The sequence below is a fragment of the Amphiura filiformis genome, chromosome 14, assembly GCF_039555335.1.
Source record: "Amphiura filiformis chromosome 14, Afil_fr2py, whole genome shotgun sequence".
NCBI lineage: Eukaryota > Metazoa > Echinodermata > Ophiuroidea > Amphilepidida > Amphiuridae > Amphiura > Amphiura filiformis.
The window spans coordinates 17,297,211-17,312,581 of record NC_092641.1 but is presented as its reverse complement, the minus strand read 5'-3'; the positions used below and the strand labels follow the sequence as shown (position 1 = coordinate 17,312,581).

Sequence of the window (15,371 nt, the reverse complement as noted above, 5' to 3'; positions counted from 1 at the left end):
GGAATCACCAACGCACGTGATAATATCTATTTTCATCGGTGTCACTAAAGGATATTGTAGTACATACTCCAGTGAACATGGACTTCCCCATAAAAGCGGATTATTTCAATATCCCATAAACTTCAACTACTCCTGATTTCAGCAAAATACAGCACTATTTTTTGGGATTACAAAAATATTATCCTGTTTTGCCAAATGAAACATAGCTACATCCGAATCTTTTTTAAAGTTTTCTAACACTTCTTTTTATATATTATGATCAAGTATAAAAGTCGAATTTAATATTTTGTTTATTTCAGGGATCATGGATTAAAAAGCAATTGTACAAACGTTAAAGACTTGGCACAAGTCTAATCATTCAACATTATGAGTATAGGCTACGAATTTCCTCATACTTTTAATAGTTTGTATTAATTTAAGGTTATATAGGATATTAGAAAGGGGTTTTAAAATAAATTAGAATACCTAACCTAATAAACGGTTCTACAAAAACATAAGTCCCCTCATACATTTGGGCATAACTAAAGAAACTGTTAGGCCCCATTAGTTGATTTAAAGTGTAAAATGTAAAATAAAGTTACACATTACATGTGCGGTACCTTTTTGTTCAACATTTGTCCTTCACCAGAAAATACAGCCATTTATGATATTTGAATGCGTAACAGGCTACGTTTTACACTTTAAGGTTGGTCTGAACTCTGGAATTATGGAAACTTTTCGGGCCTCATAACTTCTAATTGTTTGTTCAGGAAGTATATAAAAGTATACATATTTAGAATGGCAAAGACTTGATAAGTTCATCTGTGAGGTCAAATTTGGGCAAAATGCCATTTTTGGCCCAAAATCCAAAAAATAACGGTTTTCTTGGGCCAAAAATTTATTATTAATTTTTATTAATTTTTTTAAACTAGATCAAAATATCTAGGACCCGTTTTTTCATTTTTTTGAGTTTTGACCAATTTCACCAAAATATTTGAAATTTGGGCCAAAATCGGGTTTTTTTATGATTTTTGTTTTGAAAAATCAGCATTTTTTTACCTTTTTTGGCGCAAATTTCTCAAAAAAATGAAAAAAACTGGTCCTAGATATTTTGATCTAGTTTTTAAAATTAATAAAAAAATTTGGCCCAAGAATTTTTGTTACGATGCACTGAAAAAGAAGTGGGCCAAAAAACGTTATTTGGGGGGGTTTTGGCAAATTTGACCTCACAGATGAACTTATCAAGTCTTTGCCATTCTAAATATGTATACTTTTATATACTTTAGACCAACAATTCAGAAGTTATGAGGGACGTAATAGTTTTTTAGTTATGCTCAAATTTATGAGGGAGCCTTACTCTTTTGGAACCGTTTATTAGTCTTGACACACTCTTAAACAGCATGCATATTAAATTTGACTTTTACTATAACTAACTAAACAATTATGATTAAAATACGTCTATTTTGGCAAAACTGGATAATATTTTTTGTAATCTCTAAAACGTAGTGCTGTATTTTTCTGGAATCGAGAGTAAATCGATGTAAACTTATTATTATCGCTGTAAATTTATTTTGTCTACCACCAAGGGCGAATTTAAAGCGGCGCCTGAATTTATGTAATTTTGCAGAGCGGTTGCTCGGCGCCCCCTCTATTGAAATTTCCTAGATCCGCCCCTGACCTCTGCCGAAATATTTTAGCAGTCCAATATTTGTAATGTACTTACCTTTGCATTTGCCCTTCTTCTCATCGGAGCCATCTTTGCAGTCCTCTTCCTTGTCACACTCCCAATCAGTAAGATAGCATTCATCTCCTTGTTACATTCCTTCAACCATTCTTCTGAGCCAGGTGTGCCGAGATAATCGCAGAGATTTATTGGTGGTTCTGAAGCGCAGAAAAAAACATCAATCGAGAGTAACATTAATTATATTCATAAAGCAATATTCCTACATTATTGGAACCAATGTCTTTTTTATCCTTAAACCTAAAATTTGAAGGTCACAGTGAGAGAAAAACTAAACAAATATATCACACGGAAATAAAAAAAAAAAGTCAATTGTCATTAAACTGGGGAGATTATATCGCATACAAATCAACAAATAAATGGTGTCAAATTGTTCGTCTTGCAAACATAATTTATTTAAAGACTATTCGCACTATTTAGGATGTTTAATTAAATAGGTCATGGTCAATAGACCATGGTCAATGGTCAATTTGTTTACGCATCCGAGTAGGGCTACTTTGTCTTCGCAGGTGCTATTGTGCTATAAACCAGCCCGTTCGAAGGACGCTCTGAAATGTTGCCGCTATAATTAGTAGTAGCGTACCGACCGCCGAAACAACAGGCCAACATTTACCAAATTTGTAATGTTTATCTTCCGTTTGGCCTTTCTTTCCAGCAATTATCCTTATTTTTGCTCTTGAAATTGACATTGAAATTGTCTATTCTGTGAGCTTCGCGCGCACATTCTTCAAAAAAACAAAACCTGATTCATTCATATGAGTATAACAGGTATTCTACAGAAGATCTCACACCACCAAATCAGAGTCCCATAGAGATATGCGCCAAATTTGACTTAAGAACACGTCATTTTTTTCGACGAATTTTAAGTCGACAGCTATAATGGTTGAAATCAGCCCTTGCCTGATCCCTCTGGCTGGGAAAAATATAGGTTGACCGTCATTTTTTTTACGACTGGCCCTCAAAGTCTACCATATCCGGTAATCGCCTAATTTACATGCAAAATCATGCCAGTGTTTCTGTAAAGAAAAGTCTGCTTAAAATCATTAAAATTATTCGAGCTATCCCGTCTGTGTTATACTTGCAGTATTTAACATTACTAATCATGACCAATCCAAATTTTGCCAAAATTATGCAAATTTCTGCTCATTTTAATGCTTAATTAAGCTGTCCATGGGTTTTCGAAGAATTGAAATTAAGGGCGCACATCCATTCTATTTGGTGGTGTGAAATCAGAAACATATTTCTGAAACTTACCATCGGAACAATCGAACTCATCACTCCCATCCAAGCAATCTTCTTCGCCGTCACATACCCAATCATCAAAGATGCACCATCCTTGGTCTTCGCATACTCGCATCCAGTAGGGAACGACGCCATTCTCATCAATCTCATCACACAAATCTAAATCTGGTGAGTCAACTAAAAAGATAATGAGATTGAACCGATTTAGGACGGGGTAAACGTTTCTTGTAGGGTGGCGCAGCGGTGTAAGTGTGGAGGTAGCTAGAAGTCGTGGGTCGAATTCTAGCGATGTACCTTTTAAGGCTCGTCACCACTAATACCTCGCCTTACCATTAGCATAGCCACGATCTTAGTGTGAGGAGCGGATCCAATTTTTCGTACCCTTGTTTGAATTGTTTGTCCAATTCTTAGTTATTTTAAGGACACAGTCACTATACTCGTTGCCGTCCCCATTTGATCCCTGAAAAATTAAGTTTGGTCCCACCTGGCTACATTCCTGCTCTCTATCAAGTTACATAAACGGGTACCGGCTTTATTCAATGCCGGAAAAAAAGCGCAGTGATTTATAGTGCGCTACGCAAAGGCACAACGCCTAGACGTTGATTCACAGGCCTCAGCACACTTTACAGGTTGTCGCTGACCACTAAGGCCCCACATCATTCCATAAACCATTTAACAACAATTCAGGGACTTTGCTGCTACAAGAGCGCACACCCTATACATTCCACAAATAACCTTCGCAACCAGGATCAGCTCCCCGAGTTTCGTACGGGTTACAACGAGACAATTAGCAGTAAGTTCCTTGTCCAAGGGAATTTCAAGCTAACTAAATTTTCCACGAGAGCATACTAGGCACCGCCAGGGTTCGAACCCGCAACCTCTCGCACCATAGTCGAACGCCTTATCGATTGAGCTAACTTGACTGCTAAGATACCACGCTAACTGATCTCCCTGTATCAGCATTATACAAGAGTCTGGCCTAATCGCATCGAAAGAGAAATGGCCACTCCAGTCAGTGAACACAGATTCGATCCTACATTCGCCTCCTCTCAGAAATTTATGTACAGGACGAGTCAAAATGATCTTCATTACTGGTGGACACACGATAATTCGCCCAATAAAGACTTATATTCATAGAGCCAGTTCCAAAAATTGCTTAAGTACAGGCCCTATGGAGAAACCAATTATTTTGTTGTCCATTCACCCATATAATAATAGCAATCAGATTTTGGGATGGATGTTTACAACACAGAGATTTTATTATAACAGAAACACATAACCATTATTTGCCTTTATTATGGATGAGTAGCCAAATGTTTACATAACTGTAAGTTGGATATCAACCACAATAGAATGCTTCTGGCATTTATTTATCTTCTTAACTCCTCAACAATGGTCACTGACCTTAGTCAATGGACTAAATGTACAGAGCTTATCCATGGCAAATCATGGCAAACTCTTTGAGCTGTGTGAAGGATCAAGAATATTTTCTAAGTTATTGTTGGGCCAACTATCGAGTGACCACCGAGTAATGTTCCCAGGTTTGAAAAATTATTTTCCCTTTAAATGAGGTAAAACGAAAGTTGTCATTCCATCAAGCGCCTGCAATGCGTGTATTTACTCGCCGATCGTATTACATGTATTATTCAGCGGGGCTTCACGCAGCTGGTACGTACAAATAAGACGTAAGACCAAATAGCAATATGCAACAGTTTATACTTCACTAACTCAATAATACATGTAGCCTACACATGAGCTTACACACACGAGACATGTTCGCCATCATTCGTTAGGTGAACTCGGAATAAAACCGGAGATCTCCGGATTAAATATAAAAACTAAATACAAAAATTATTTTAGTACACCATCGGGCATTACAATCTAGAAATTCGAGATCAAGGCGTCGTCTGTAGCAGATCACATGTTATGCTTGAAGGAGATCGTGTCCATGTGAGTAAACAGTAGCGTAGGGAAAGGGCGGCAGAGTGCCACCCCTGACAAAAAAATGAAAGAAAAAAGTGCACCCTCTGACAAAAAAAATGAAGAGAAACCTGGAAGGCAAAGGAGCCAATGAGCCCCTTTTCCACCAAAATTCAACCAGATCATGGGTGTAAAATACAAAATGTTTGCACGCTGCGCGCGCACATTTTCACAATAAAGCCACTTTCATCCCAATTATGGGCATTATTATGTTTTGATGAATCCAAGTGTGTAAAAATATTGGATACAACACATAATAATGATAAAATTGGATGCTTTACGCCCAATATGTATTGGTCTCGCTATGAGTTTTAAAATACTTTTAATACTCATAGCTCGACCAATAAATATGGGCTCAATCGATTCAACTTTATATCAAAAGTAGTGTACAATACAAAACTTTTCCGCGCTACGCACGTACATCGTTCCAATATTTCCTTGTTGGAAGCTCCACGACATGTACAGTCTCTTTCAATACAAAACCGGTTATGTATGTATGATGCAACTGCAATATTGTGCCCTCAAAATTTTGCCACCCCTGACCAAGAAAGCTGGCTACGCCCCTTTGAGTAAAGCACAGATATTAATTCTCACCACATCCAGGTTGGGTCTCGTCTGATCCGTCGTTGCATTCCGCCTCTCCATCACAGACCCAGTCTGAGAAAATACATGTTTCACCGCCATCGCATTCCCACAAGAATCCTGGGAGCTTACCATTTGGCAATCGCTGATCACATAGATTATACTCCTCTAGAAGATAATAATAGCGATATTAATATATGGCAAATAATGTGCAATCTTAGTTTAGAAATTACTGTCCAAATATATATATATGTATATATATATTAATATGATATCCTATAAACTAATATATAGACTGTGCGAGGGCAGTGGCGGCACCATAATTTTTTTCGCGGGTTGGCATTGGGTAAAAATTTAAATTCGGGCGGAGAAGAGAGAAATCAACCAATGGTAGAGCGAATACTTCTTTTGGCTGGTTCTGATTTTGTTTTGTTACATCATTTTGCAATTACCGTGATCATAGGCTAGTCAAATTAAGGAAAATAAGCAGTTAACTCACCACTAACTGCAACAGAACACATTTAATCCCCATTCATTTCAGAAAAGCATAAGTTTCTGAAAATCCGAGTCGTTGAACAGTGCTTAATTAGTTGCTTATTTGCATAAATACAATATGGCCGTTTATGCTCTCATCATAAGGTTTCAGAACAAGCATAGTTTAACGTATCTCCACCAAACAGTTCTCAAGTTATAGGCAAATATGTCAAAGGTCAAATCTTAGGGTCCACAGGCGTCTGCAGTTTAAAAGGGTCCAATTTTAATCCAACTGGTCTCAAATTGTTCTTTTGACAAAATGAATCAAAATGAAAAAGTTTCATTGTTTTGGATGTTTTGTTACATAGGTAACGTCACAAAATAGGCCAAGGTCAACAAGGCTTATTGGATTTTGATTTTTTTTTTTGCTATGTTACCAAGATAACAAACCATCTGAGAAATGGCAAACTATTCTTTTAAATGTTCTTGCATGTAGAGTATTCTGAGACCATTTTTATCACATTTGAGACTTTTTTCAATTTTTGCTCCCGTGGAATCTAAATTTTGACATTTGACCCACCCCCTTCCCTTATAAGTCAAGATCTGTACATCGGAGATAAGTTAAACTACAGTAAGCCAAAAAATTAAGGTACCAGTTGAGTTCACCCCTGTATATCCTAAGTAAACAAGCAGCTAATACCTGACCACTTTAGCTCTGATTCAAGACCTTTGTTGAATTTGGTTGGGAATTAAAGAAACGGTGATCTAAAACCTACTGAAGAGACGAAATCAAAAGTTGCACTTTTGTGTTCTAATCAATGAAAGCATGACGCTAGTTTTAACGTGCTAATCAATGGAAGCACAGCGCTAGTTCCCTTGTTCGCGAACGCTTTGTATACAAATCAATAGCGCATGCAATAGAGGAAACTGCAAGTTTTAAATTGGCACCTTCCTTGGAGTTTCGTGTCTTTATTTCTTGAACAAATTCAACAAACGAGGTATTAAATTGAGGTAAAAGATGCAACTAATGGCTGGTGGTTCCAATTATGGCATATCTGTCTTTGTTTAGGTTATACAGGGGGTAAAGATAACTGGTACCTTAATTTTTTGGCTTTATGTATACTTTTTCTGAATCCTTATGACGACCGGTTTACATTGGTATGGGGTTTTTTAACGATCTGACCAACTTTGAAATTTCACCCTTGCATTAGCGGTCATTTTGGATTTATATGCAAATAAGGCACTGTTGTACTATTTGAATATTGAGGAAGGGCAGTTTTGATATGTTTTTGTGTGAGCTTTTGGAAGATTTATTGGCGTGAAATGGATTCTGTTGCAATTAGTGCTAGACAATTTGACTAACCTATCAAGTGATTAGTACACATCCAGAAATGAATAGCCAATCAGAAAAGACGTTAAAAAGTGCACTGATGTATCTCATTGCACATACGATGGTGGCCGACATCCATTTAATGCGGCAACAGCCAATAGGGTAAACAAAACAGACAATATGACGGGAACACTGCCTGGACGTTGGACGCCCCAAGCCGATGTGCGTTTTAGCTCTATTAGCCCCGTTACAGAAAAAATGCACAAAATGTATTTCCCAGTGCAATGTATACATTTTCACATGAAAATAAATAATTTTGGATTCAAAATGAATGTGAAGAAAAAAATCATTATAGCCGGTAGTGGGAATTGAACTCAGACCACTTGCCTGGCAGGCTAAGATACCAACCGTTACACCACGTATATATCGGTTCACTTGGTGGAAATTTTCAGTATATATCACAATATATACGTACGTTTTACATTTGAAAAATTTACAATGAGGTTCACTGTCGAACCTCAACCGATTTAGACTGATAAAATAGTGCTTGATAACATACATACACTTTTGGAATTATTTAAGAGATTTGCGTGTTTACGTGTTAAACCAATGATGACGTCAAAATTCAGTCAATCTTGCCCCCTCCCCTATCATTGCACTCCATACTACACACCCCAGCTCGAGTTTCGTAAAGTGATTGACAGATTGCGCGCTGATCGACCAACAAGCAGCCAATGTCAGTACTCTTTAAGACTTCTGATTTAAGACCTTATTTGTTGAAATTGGTTGAGAATTAAAGAAACGGTGATTTAAAACCTAATGAAGATACGAAATAAAAGTTGCCCTTTTGTGTTATAATCAATGAAAGCACGGTGCTACTTTTTCGTGCCAATCAATGAAAGCACTGCGCTGGTTCTCTTGTTTGCGAACGCTTTGTGTACAAATCAATAGGACATGTGGCAAAACTGCAACTTTAAAATTTGCATCTTCCTTGGGTTTTTGAATAGTCGTGTCTTTATTTCTTGAACATTTCAACAACTGAGGTCTTAAATTCGAGCTAAGATGCAGCTATTGGCTGTTGGTTCCAATTATGACATATCTGCTTTTATTTAGGATATACAGGGGCTGAACGTAACTGGTACCTTAATTATTTGGCTTACTGTACATCACAGCTACTTTTTTCTCTATTGTCTAATCAAAGAGTTGATGACACTTCCAAATCAGACTTACCTCGTTTTGCCAACTGCCGGAGTGCCTCCCTCTGCAACACAACCAAAAACGGATATGAAACGGGTTTTAATATAATAAAGTCTTCAAAAAACTTTGAAACTTTTTTCCAAAACGGCTTTATATCAGAAATATTTTAAATCTATATTCATATTGTTTCATATCAATACAAACATTATTCTTTCCTGTCAAAAATTACACCAAATACTTGACCATAACTTGCTGCACTCCAAAAATTGCCGCACTTATCTACGCAAGAAGTTGCCTTATCAAGATCTGATAATCGCACCATGGTTGATTAAAATTTTCTTGCAAATGACCACTATGAAGAAGTGACCAGCATGAGAGATTGACTTGCGTTCATCCATTTTAATCCACATGTAGAACCATCCTAGCACTTTTTGTTCAACATGATGTAACAACTTTTCATTCGTTCTTTTATTCACTCGTTCATTCATTCAAAGCAATAAGCGAATAAAAGATGAGCGCAGACAATGGTCAGTTTGGCACATTTTCTTTGAGATCTCTCTGTCTTTCAAAGAAAGATACTCAGTCCTGGAATAAGTTATCGTCACAAATGAGGTGTCATTGTTTACAGGAAAGAACAATGGTTTCACTGATATGGAATAATGTGGAGATATATTTCTAAAATGTTTGATATACAGCCGATTTTGAAAGTTTCCAAACTTTTTTGATGAGTTTACATGATTCTAAATTCTATGCAAGTTATTGAAAATATTTTTTGAAAAATTACCATAAAATCCACTGCCACCAAAATGTTAAAACGTTAATCAAAATAAAAGTCATGAACACTATGTGAAGACCTGAGCGCAAGAAGACCGTAAGTCCACTTGGCCCCTTTTTTAAACATTATAAAACCCTGTTCCAAGGTGAAAACATCATGAAAGGTTGTGAAAGATTCGTTTTGGCCCCTGAACATGTATAAAACATTACCAAACTATACGATACTATACGCAACTTCAGTGTATACATGTTGAGGGGCCAAGTGGACTTACGGTCCTCTTGCGCTCATGTCTTCATGTGTTCACCCATGCCTTTACTGTGTAAAATTATGATATTTGTTCGTATAAAAATACGTGATGACAGTGAACATTTTCACAGTGACAATTTTCAATGACATTCAAATACTGTTGTACAAACGTCAGGATGGTGTGTGTCTTTATTGTCATAAAATGACGTTGGTACAAAGGTCATCTAGTACTTTTATACGAACGTCGATCAGAATGTGTCATTATTATGTAAATTCCTGAAGTTCGTGCAAAGGTTTTAGATGACAGAGAACATTTTCACTGTGACACTGAACATTTTCACTGCCATCAAGTACTTTTTACGATGTCAGAATTTATATAATAAAGATATCGTGTAACACAGTCATGACATTGTTCATGACTTTTATGTATTTTGTATTAATGATAAATCTGTAACATTCATGTACTGTTCACTTGAAAGCCTTAATGTACGATCTTTTTTCAGTATATACCTTTATTTTTTCAAACCTTTTTCGGCATATTTCGTTATGAATTCGGCAGAGTGACGAATCGAGAATTTTGAGCAAAACTTAAATATATGAGCAAACTGTCAAATTCACCATATTTGTAGTAAAACGGATGATTTTCTGTCGGTCCGACATATTATCATAATTTTAGATTATGATAAGATGTCAGAACGGGCGTAAATCATAGCCGCGTACCCACTCAGTTCGGTTGCGCTCCCTCCACATGTGGAGGGAGCGTAACCAAACTGGCTGCGTAGGAGACTAACTCTGAGGCCGCACTCGCCGTCCTAATCCAAATAGTGCGAGATATTTCGAGTGATAGAGGTGAAGTTTATGATGTTGTTTCTTCGCAAATGTCCAATGATTGTCGCGTCCAAATGTATTGGGAACTTTCATAATGATTGCATATTATCATTTTCGAATGATACAAATATTTAAAGAGATCGTACATTAAGGCTTTAAAGGGTGGGTCATCCACCTTTGCACAGTATTTTTATAGGACCTGAGAGTACATCAGACATATCGAATTGCATTTTGAATACGAAGAATGTCTTTCTGATATCAAAGAAATTTGATTTTTTTGAAATTCGCGATATAATACTAATTTTATGGCAAATTGTTAAAGATTGATATTTTTGATATTTAATACTCAATGATATTTACTTAAAGTGTATATAGCTAGGAGGAAGAGCTGATGAACATTTAAATATTTTGACTTTTCGTATTAAATATTTTTTCCCAAAAATAAATGCAACAAGTCAGAATTTTCAAATGATCGTCGGCTTTCCTCCCAGCTACATACATTATAAGTTCATGTCAGTAGATTTATAAATTTTACTCGAGACTGATAATAATAATAATAATAATAATACACAGATTTAGAGAGCGCTTTTTAAATGAAGAAACAAAGCGCTATGGAAAAGGAAAAATGCAAGAGGGAGGAAACATTAGGTGAAAAGGTGAGTTTTAGGTTCTTTTTGAAAGTTTGGACATTGGGAGAGTCACGAATGTGGGAAGGCAAACCATTCCATAGAACAGGGGCAATGGTGGAAAATACTCTGTCACCAGCCAACTTGTGGGATCTTGGAATGGCAAGACAAGTGGCAGCAGTAGAACGCAAAGAGTACCCAGAATGACGGGTGTGAAGGATGGAGGACAGGTATTCAGGTGTAGATGAAGCAAGAACCTTATAAACATGGACGAGAGTGCGGAACTGGACACGTTTAGCAACTGGAAGCCAGTGCAGACTATGAAGCAAAGGAGAAGTATGCGTATATTTTGGTTCTCTGAAAATGAGTCTGGCGCACTTGTTCTGGAGAAGCTGTAGGCGGGTGAGGTTTTTCTGGGAGATGCCATTAGGGGTACTACACCCCTGTGGTAAATTGTGACTATTTTTGCATTTTCTCAAAAATAATAACACACTGGTAACAAAAGTTATGTATATTATTGGGGCAAGGAATCCAAATACTACACTGAAATTTCAGTGACTCAAGACAAGCGGTTCAGTACATATGATAGAAAATGAGGTACATTCTAGCGGTACCTCTTTTCTTATCATAAATAACGAACTGCTTGTCTTGGGTCACTGAAATTCCAGTGTAATAACTGCATTCCTTGCCCCTATAATATACATAACTTTTGTTACCACTGTGTTATTAGTTTTTGAGAAAAATGCAAAAATAGACACACATTTATCGAGGGGTGTAGTACCCCCTTAAGCAAGGAGGAGCAGTAATCAATCTTGGACAGGACAAGAGTCCTAACCGCATTGGTACACGCATCAAAACTAAGGAAACGCCTTAATGTATGAAAAATAAAACAATTTTTAATAATTTGCCATAAAATGTGTTTTATATCGCCAATTTCAAAAAATTTTAATTACTTGATATACATGGTATTCAGAATACAATTCGATATGCCTGATGTGCAGTCTCACCGAAAATACTGTGCAAAGGTTACTTCCCGATCCCTTAATGATCAATTATTTTTCCATAGGTTAAAATTTTTGTACTTTGAGGGAAATTAATAGCGTACACGTTTAGTAATGAATGCAATAAGGTTATGGTGTAAATAAACATCGCACAAAATATAGTCAGCATTTTGGCGGGAAAGTCAGTTATTTGACCTTGCTTAATATCAGAATGTTCAAGAGTTAAAGATTACTTAAAATTTTGTGAGCTTGAAAACACCCACATTTTGAGAATCCTCAATATACTGTGTAAACAATACACTTTAATTCAATAAATATACACCTAATGTATTGCTTATCGAATTTCAAAGACCGGAACAAGCTTAATTGCGATTTTTACTGATTTATGCCTTACTCTGCTCTAGCTTATTTCAGAACTACAATATCACACCGCGCGCGCAATATGAATGAATTACATAACGCACCAATTTCCATTATATCGTAGACATTTCATACTCTTAAGGTTAGCAACTAAATTGCTCTTGATTGTGCGAGGTAGAGGTAACTGAATCTACTCCTTATTACGCACGGTATATAACTGAATCTCTTCTTGATTATGTAGGTAGAGTAACCTGAGTCTACTTCGAAATATGCACGGTATATAACTGAATCTCTTTTTGATTATGTAGGTAGAGTAACCTGAGTCCACTTCGAAATATGCACGGTATATAACTGAATCTATTCCTGATTATACGGCCTGTGATTATGCACGGTATACAACTGAATATACTCCCGAATACGCACGGTATAATAATGCACGGTATACATTCCTGAATCTACTTCCGATTAATATGCACAGTATTAATGTGACTAAAGCTAATACCACTAGTTCTTGAGGATTTATTCAAAAATCCAGTTAGCACCTTTATTTTATCTCATAACCTAGTAGAGAATAATTCACAAGAAAATTGCTATAATAAAAATCATGAATAATGTTGCTTTTTCAAACTTTATGATTGATTTATTCCGCAATTATTTATGTTGTTTATTTATGTTGTTATAATGTACAAAGAATATACAAAAAAGTCCAAGCAACATTTATTTGGAAAACATAATCTTGTACTTTTATCGTCAAATGCTGCCTAAAATTCGTTGAAATGAATATTGAAAAAAATTCGTTAGAGTAACGTACCTTCTTCCTCTGTGAGGCTGCACATAGAGTCACACCCAAAACGAGAAGTACCACAATAATACGCATACTGCTTGAAGGTTGTTGCGATGTATTCAAAATAAATAGATGTCAAGGTGTATCTTCCCGATGAAATGGCCGAGTCGCATCGGAACCACTCATTTTTATATGCAACAACATTAACACTTTGATGACTAAAAAAGGCAAATTGGTTTTAAAGTTGCAATAATTTAAAACAAATATTGTTATTGGTTACGTTTCCAAATTATTTCACTTTCAAGTGAAAATATATTCAAATGAGTACATTTATGCTTAAATTGGCCATGTGGTTCTTCAAGAACACATACATCTTTTTTTTTCTCTGTCTTTTTCTTTATTTTTTAAATAAAATTTTGATGTTTTATGAGCACTGAAATTCGTAGCAGCAGTTAATGGTTATAGATAATTAATCAATATGCACAACAACATGCTGAAAGGATGGTGTAAGACAATCGCCACAAAATATGTTCCGAACATCAATTTTGATTGCAGATTGTCTTATCTCGACTTTGTTTTTAATTAAGGACCTCATTTAGGCCAACTTCAGGCTTGGTTGAACATCTGCTCTAATGATTGTGGATTACCACAACGTGTTTGTTTACCGCGTTACAAATGCCTTCTATGAATAATGCTTGATTACTTTTGAGCGTGACGTAAAAAACACATGTCAGATTTGCTTCGAAAACCCTTTTTTAAGATAAAGAGAAGTATCTATTGCTTACCCGGGTTTATAGTTTTTGCGACAACCGTCTTTGTTTACAGCTCGTTTAAATGGCCAGATCCATAGTCTCAACCACCCATTTTATTCTATCAAAATATCAGAAGAATTCTCATTGAAATTTTAGGCCTGAATGGATTCCGTTTTATTTTATGAACGAGAAAGTTGGTTAGCACCTATAGACCCTATCGAATAAACTCAACCGGTTCTAAGTATCAGAAAGACAGGTCTGTAGTTCGAGTGCATAACCGTTCATACTACACACCTGTTTTATTGTATTATCTTGCGATTGCCCCATATTCGATTGGGTCTATACTGTTTACTATTTAATTGGCCGTTGCTTCTAATAGCAAAACCGCGTGCAGCTCAAAACTTCTTATGGTACAAACTTCAATGTGAGGTACAAAACCACATCGAGGGTTGAGAACCAGATAGTCTGAACTCACAATGGTTTTCATTGTGAGTTAAGGCTTTCTGGTTCTCAGCTTTCGACATGAACACACATAACCACCCACCTTCAAGAACTATCTGTTTGGAAACGCTACTTCCTTTTGTAATAGTCACCAGAACTTTAAATTTTAACAGGTAAATTTAATAACAGCTGTTAATGCTTTATGCTACATTTAAGGGTATACGAGGTATTATTTTCATTATATGAATCAATATATTATTGAAAAATAACACTTTGGTGTTTTGCAAAGTTCATTCTACAAATCATATACTTTGAAAACTTGCTTAATTTATTGTTGTTAATGAGTTATGTACGTTTTACAAAAGTGTTGTTGTTTCAGCCCTCTTTACAACATAACTCAAGAACCACAGGACCTACAAAAGTATATCTGTGATATTTGAATTCTTCTACACGCTCGCTATGAATTGAGCAATGCAATTTTTGAAGCTCACTTCCATTCGCAAGATGCTGTGAACTACATTTTTTCTGCTGCTTCGAACAACAATACACCGTATACCCTTAAATGGCAGAGATATATATTATAGAAAAAAAAAAATACAAGTGTGAATAACTTAGGACTAAAGTACATAGACCTCATGCTTCTCGAAACAACATTCTGTATTAATATTAATTTCAATAATATTACGCAATAATGATAACTTCCCCTAACAATAATTTATGTTGAGAAAATCTACTCGCGTCAGCTAAACTAGTAGAGACAATCCAGAGTAAACAAAAATGCACTAAGTCATGAATTAATGTCTGTTTATATACACGCTGTATCAAAACTATTGGTGTCCATCAGTTGTCATTGCTAATGGATGAGTCTGATATATCACATTCGCGTCACCAGTAGCGTCTAACATCCGCGCTGACTGTGCATTAGTTATCGCGCAGTTTCAGCGCCTACACGCTGATACTTGGAATGCCTCTTTCATCTGGCAGCTCTGCAGTAAACATCACAACGCAGAAGTGACTCGTCTGCTCGGGTTAG

General features: G+C 36.2%; 1 protein-coding gene across 1 annotated transcript in view; it reads right to left on the bottom strand.

Moving 5' to 3' along the window:
- The window catches only part of LOC140169792 (uncharacterized), a 14,788-nt gene extending 1,467 nt beyond the window's left edge, over positions 1-13,321 (bottom strand). Inside the window, exons 1-5 of the mRNA XM_072193097.1 lie at positions 13,173-13,321; positions 8,559-8,589; positions 5,537-5,692; positions 2,975-3,139; positions 1,703-1,860 (exon numbers count right to left, since the gene is read on the bottom strand). Coding sequence (XP_072049198.1) covers positions 1,703-1,860; positions 2,975-3,139; positions 5,537-5,692; positions 8,559-8,589; positions 13,173-13,238 — 576 coding nt within the window. The 5' untranslated portion in view covers positions 13,239-13,321. The remainder of the gene's footprint in view (positions 1-1,702; positions 1,861-2,974; positions 3,140-5,536; positions 5,693-8,558; positions 8,590-13,172) is intronic.
- Between the last annotated feature and the right edge of the window lie 2,050 nt (positions 13,322-15,371).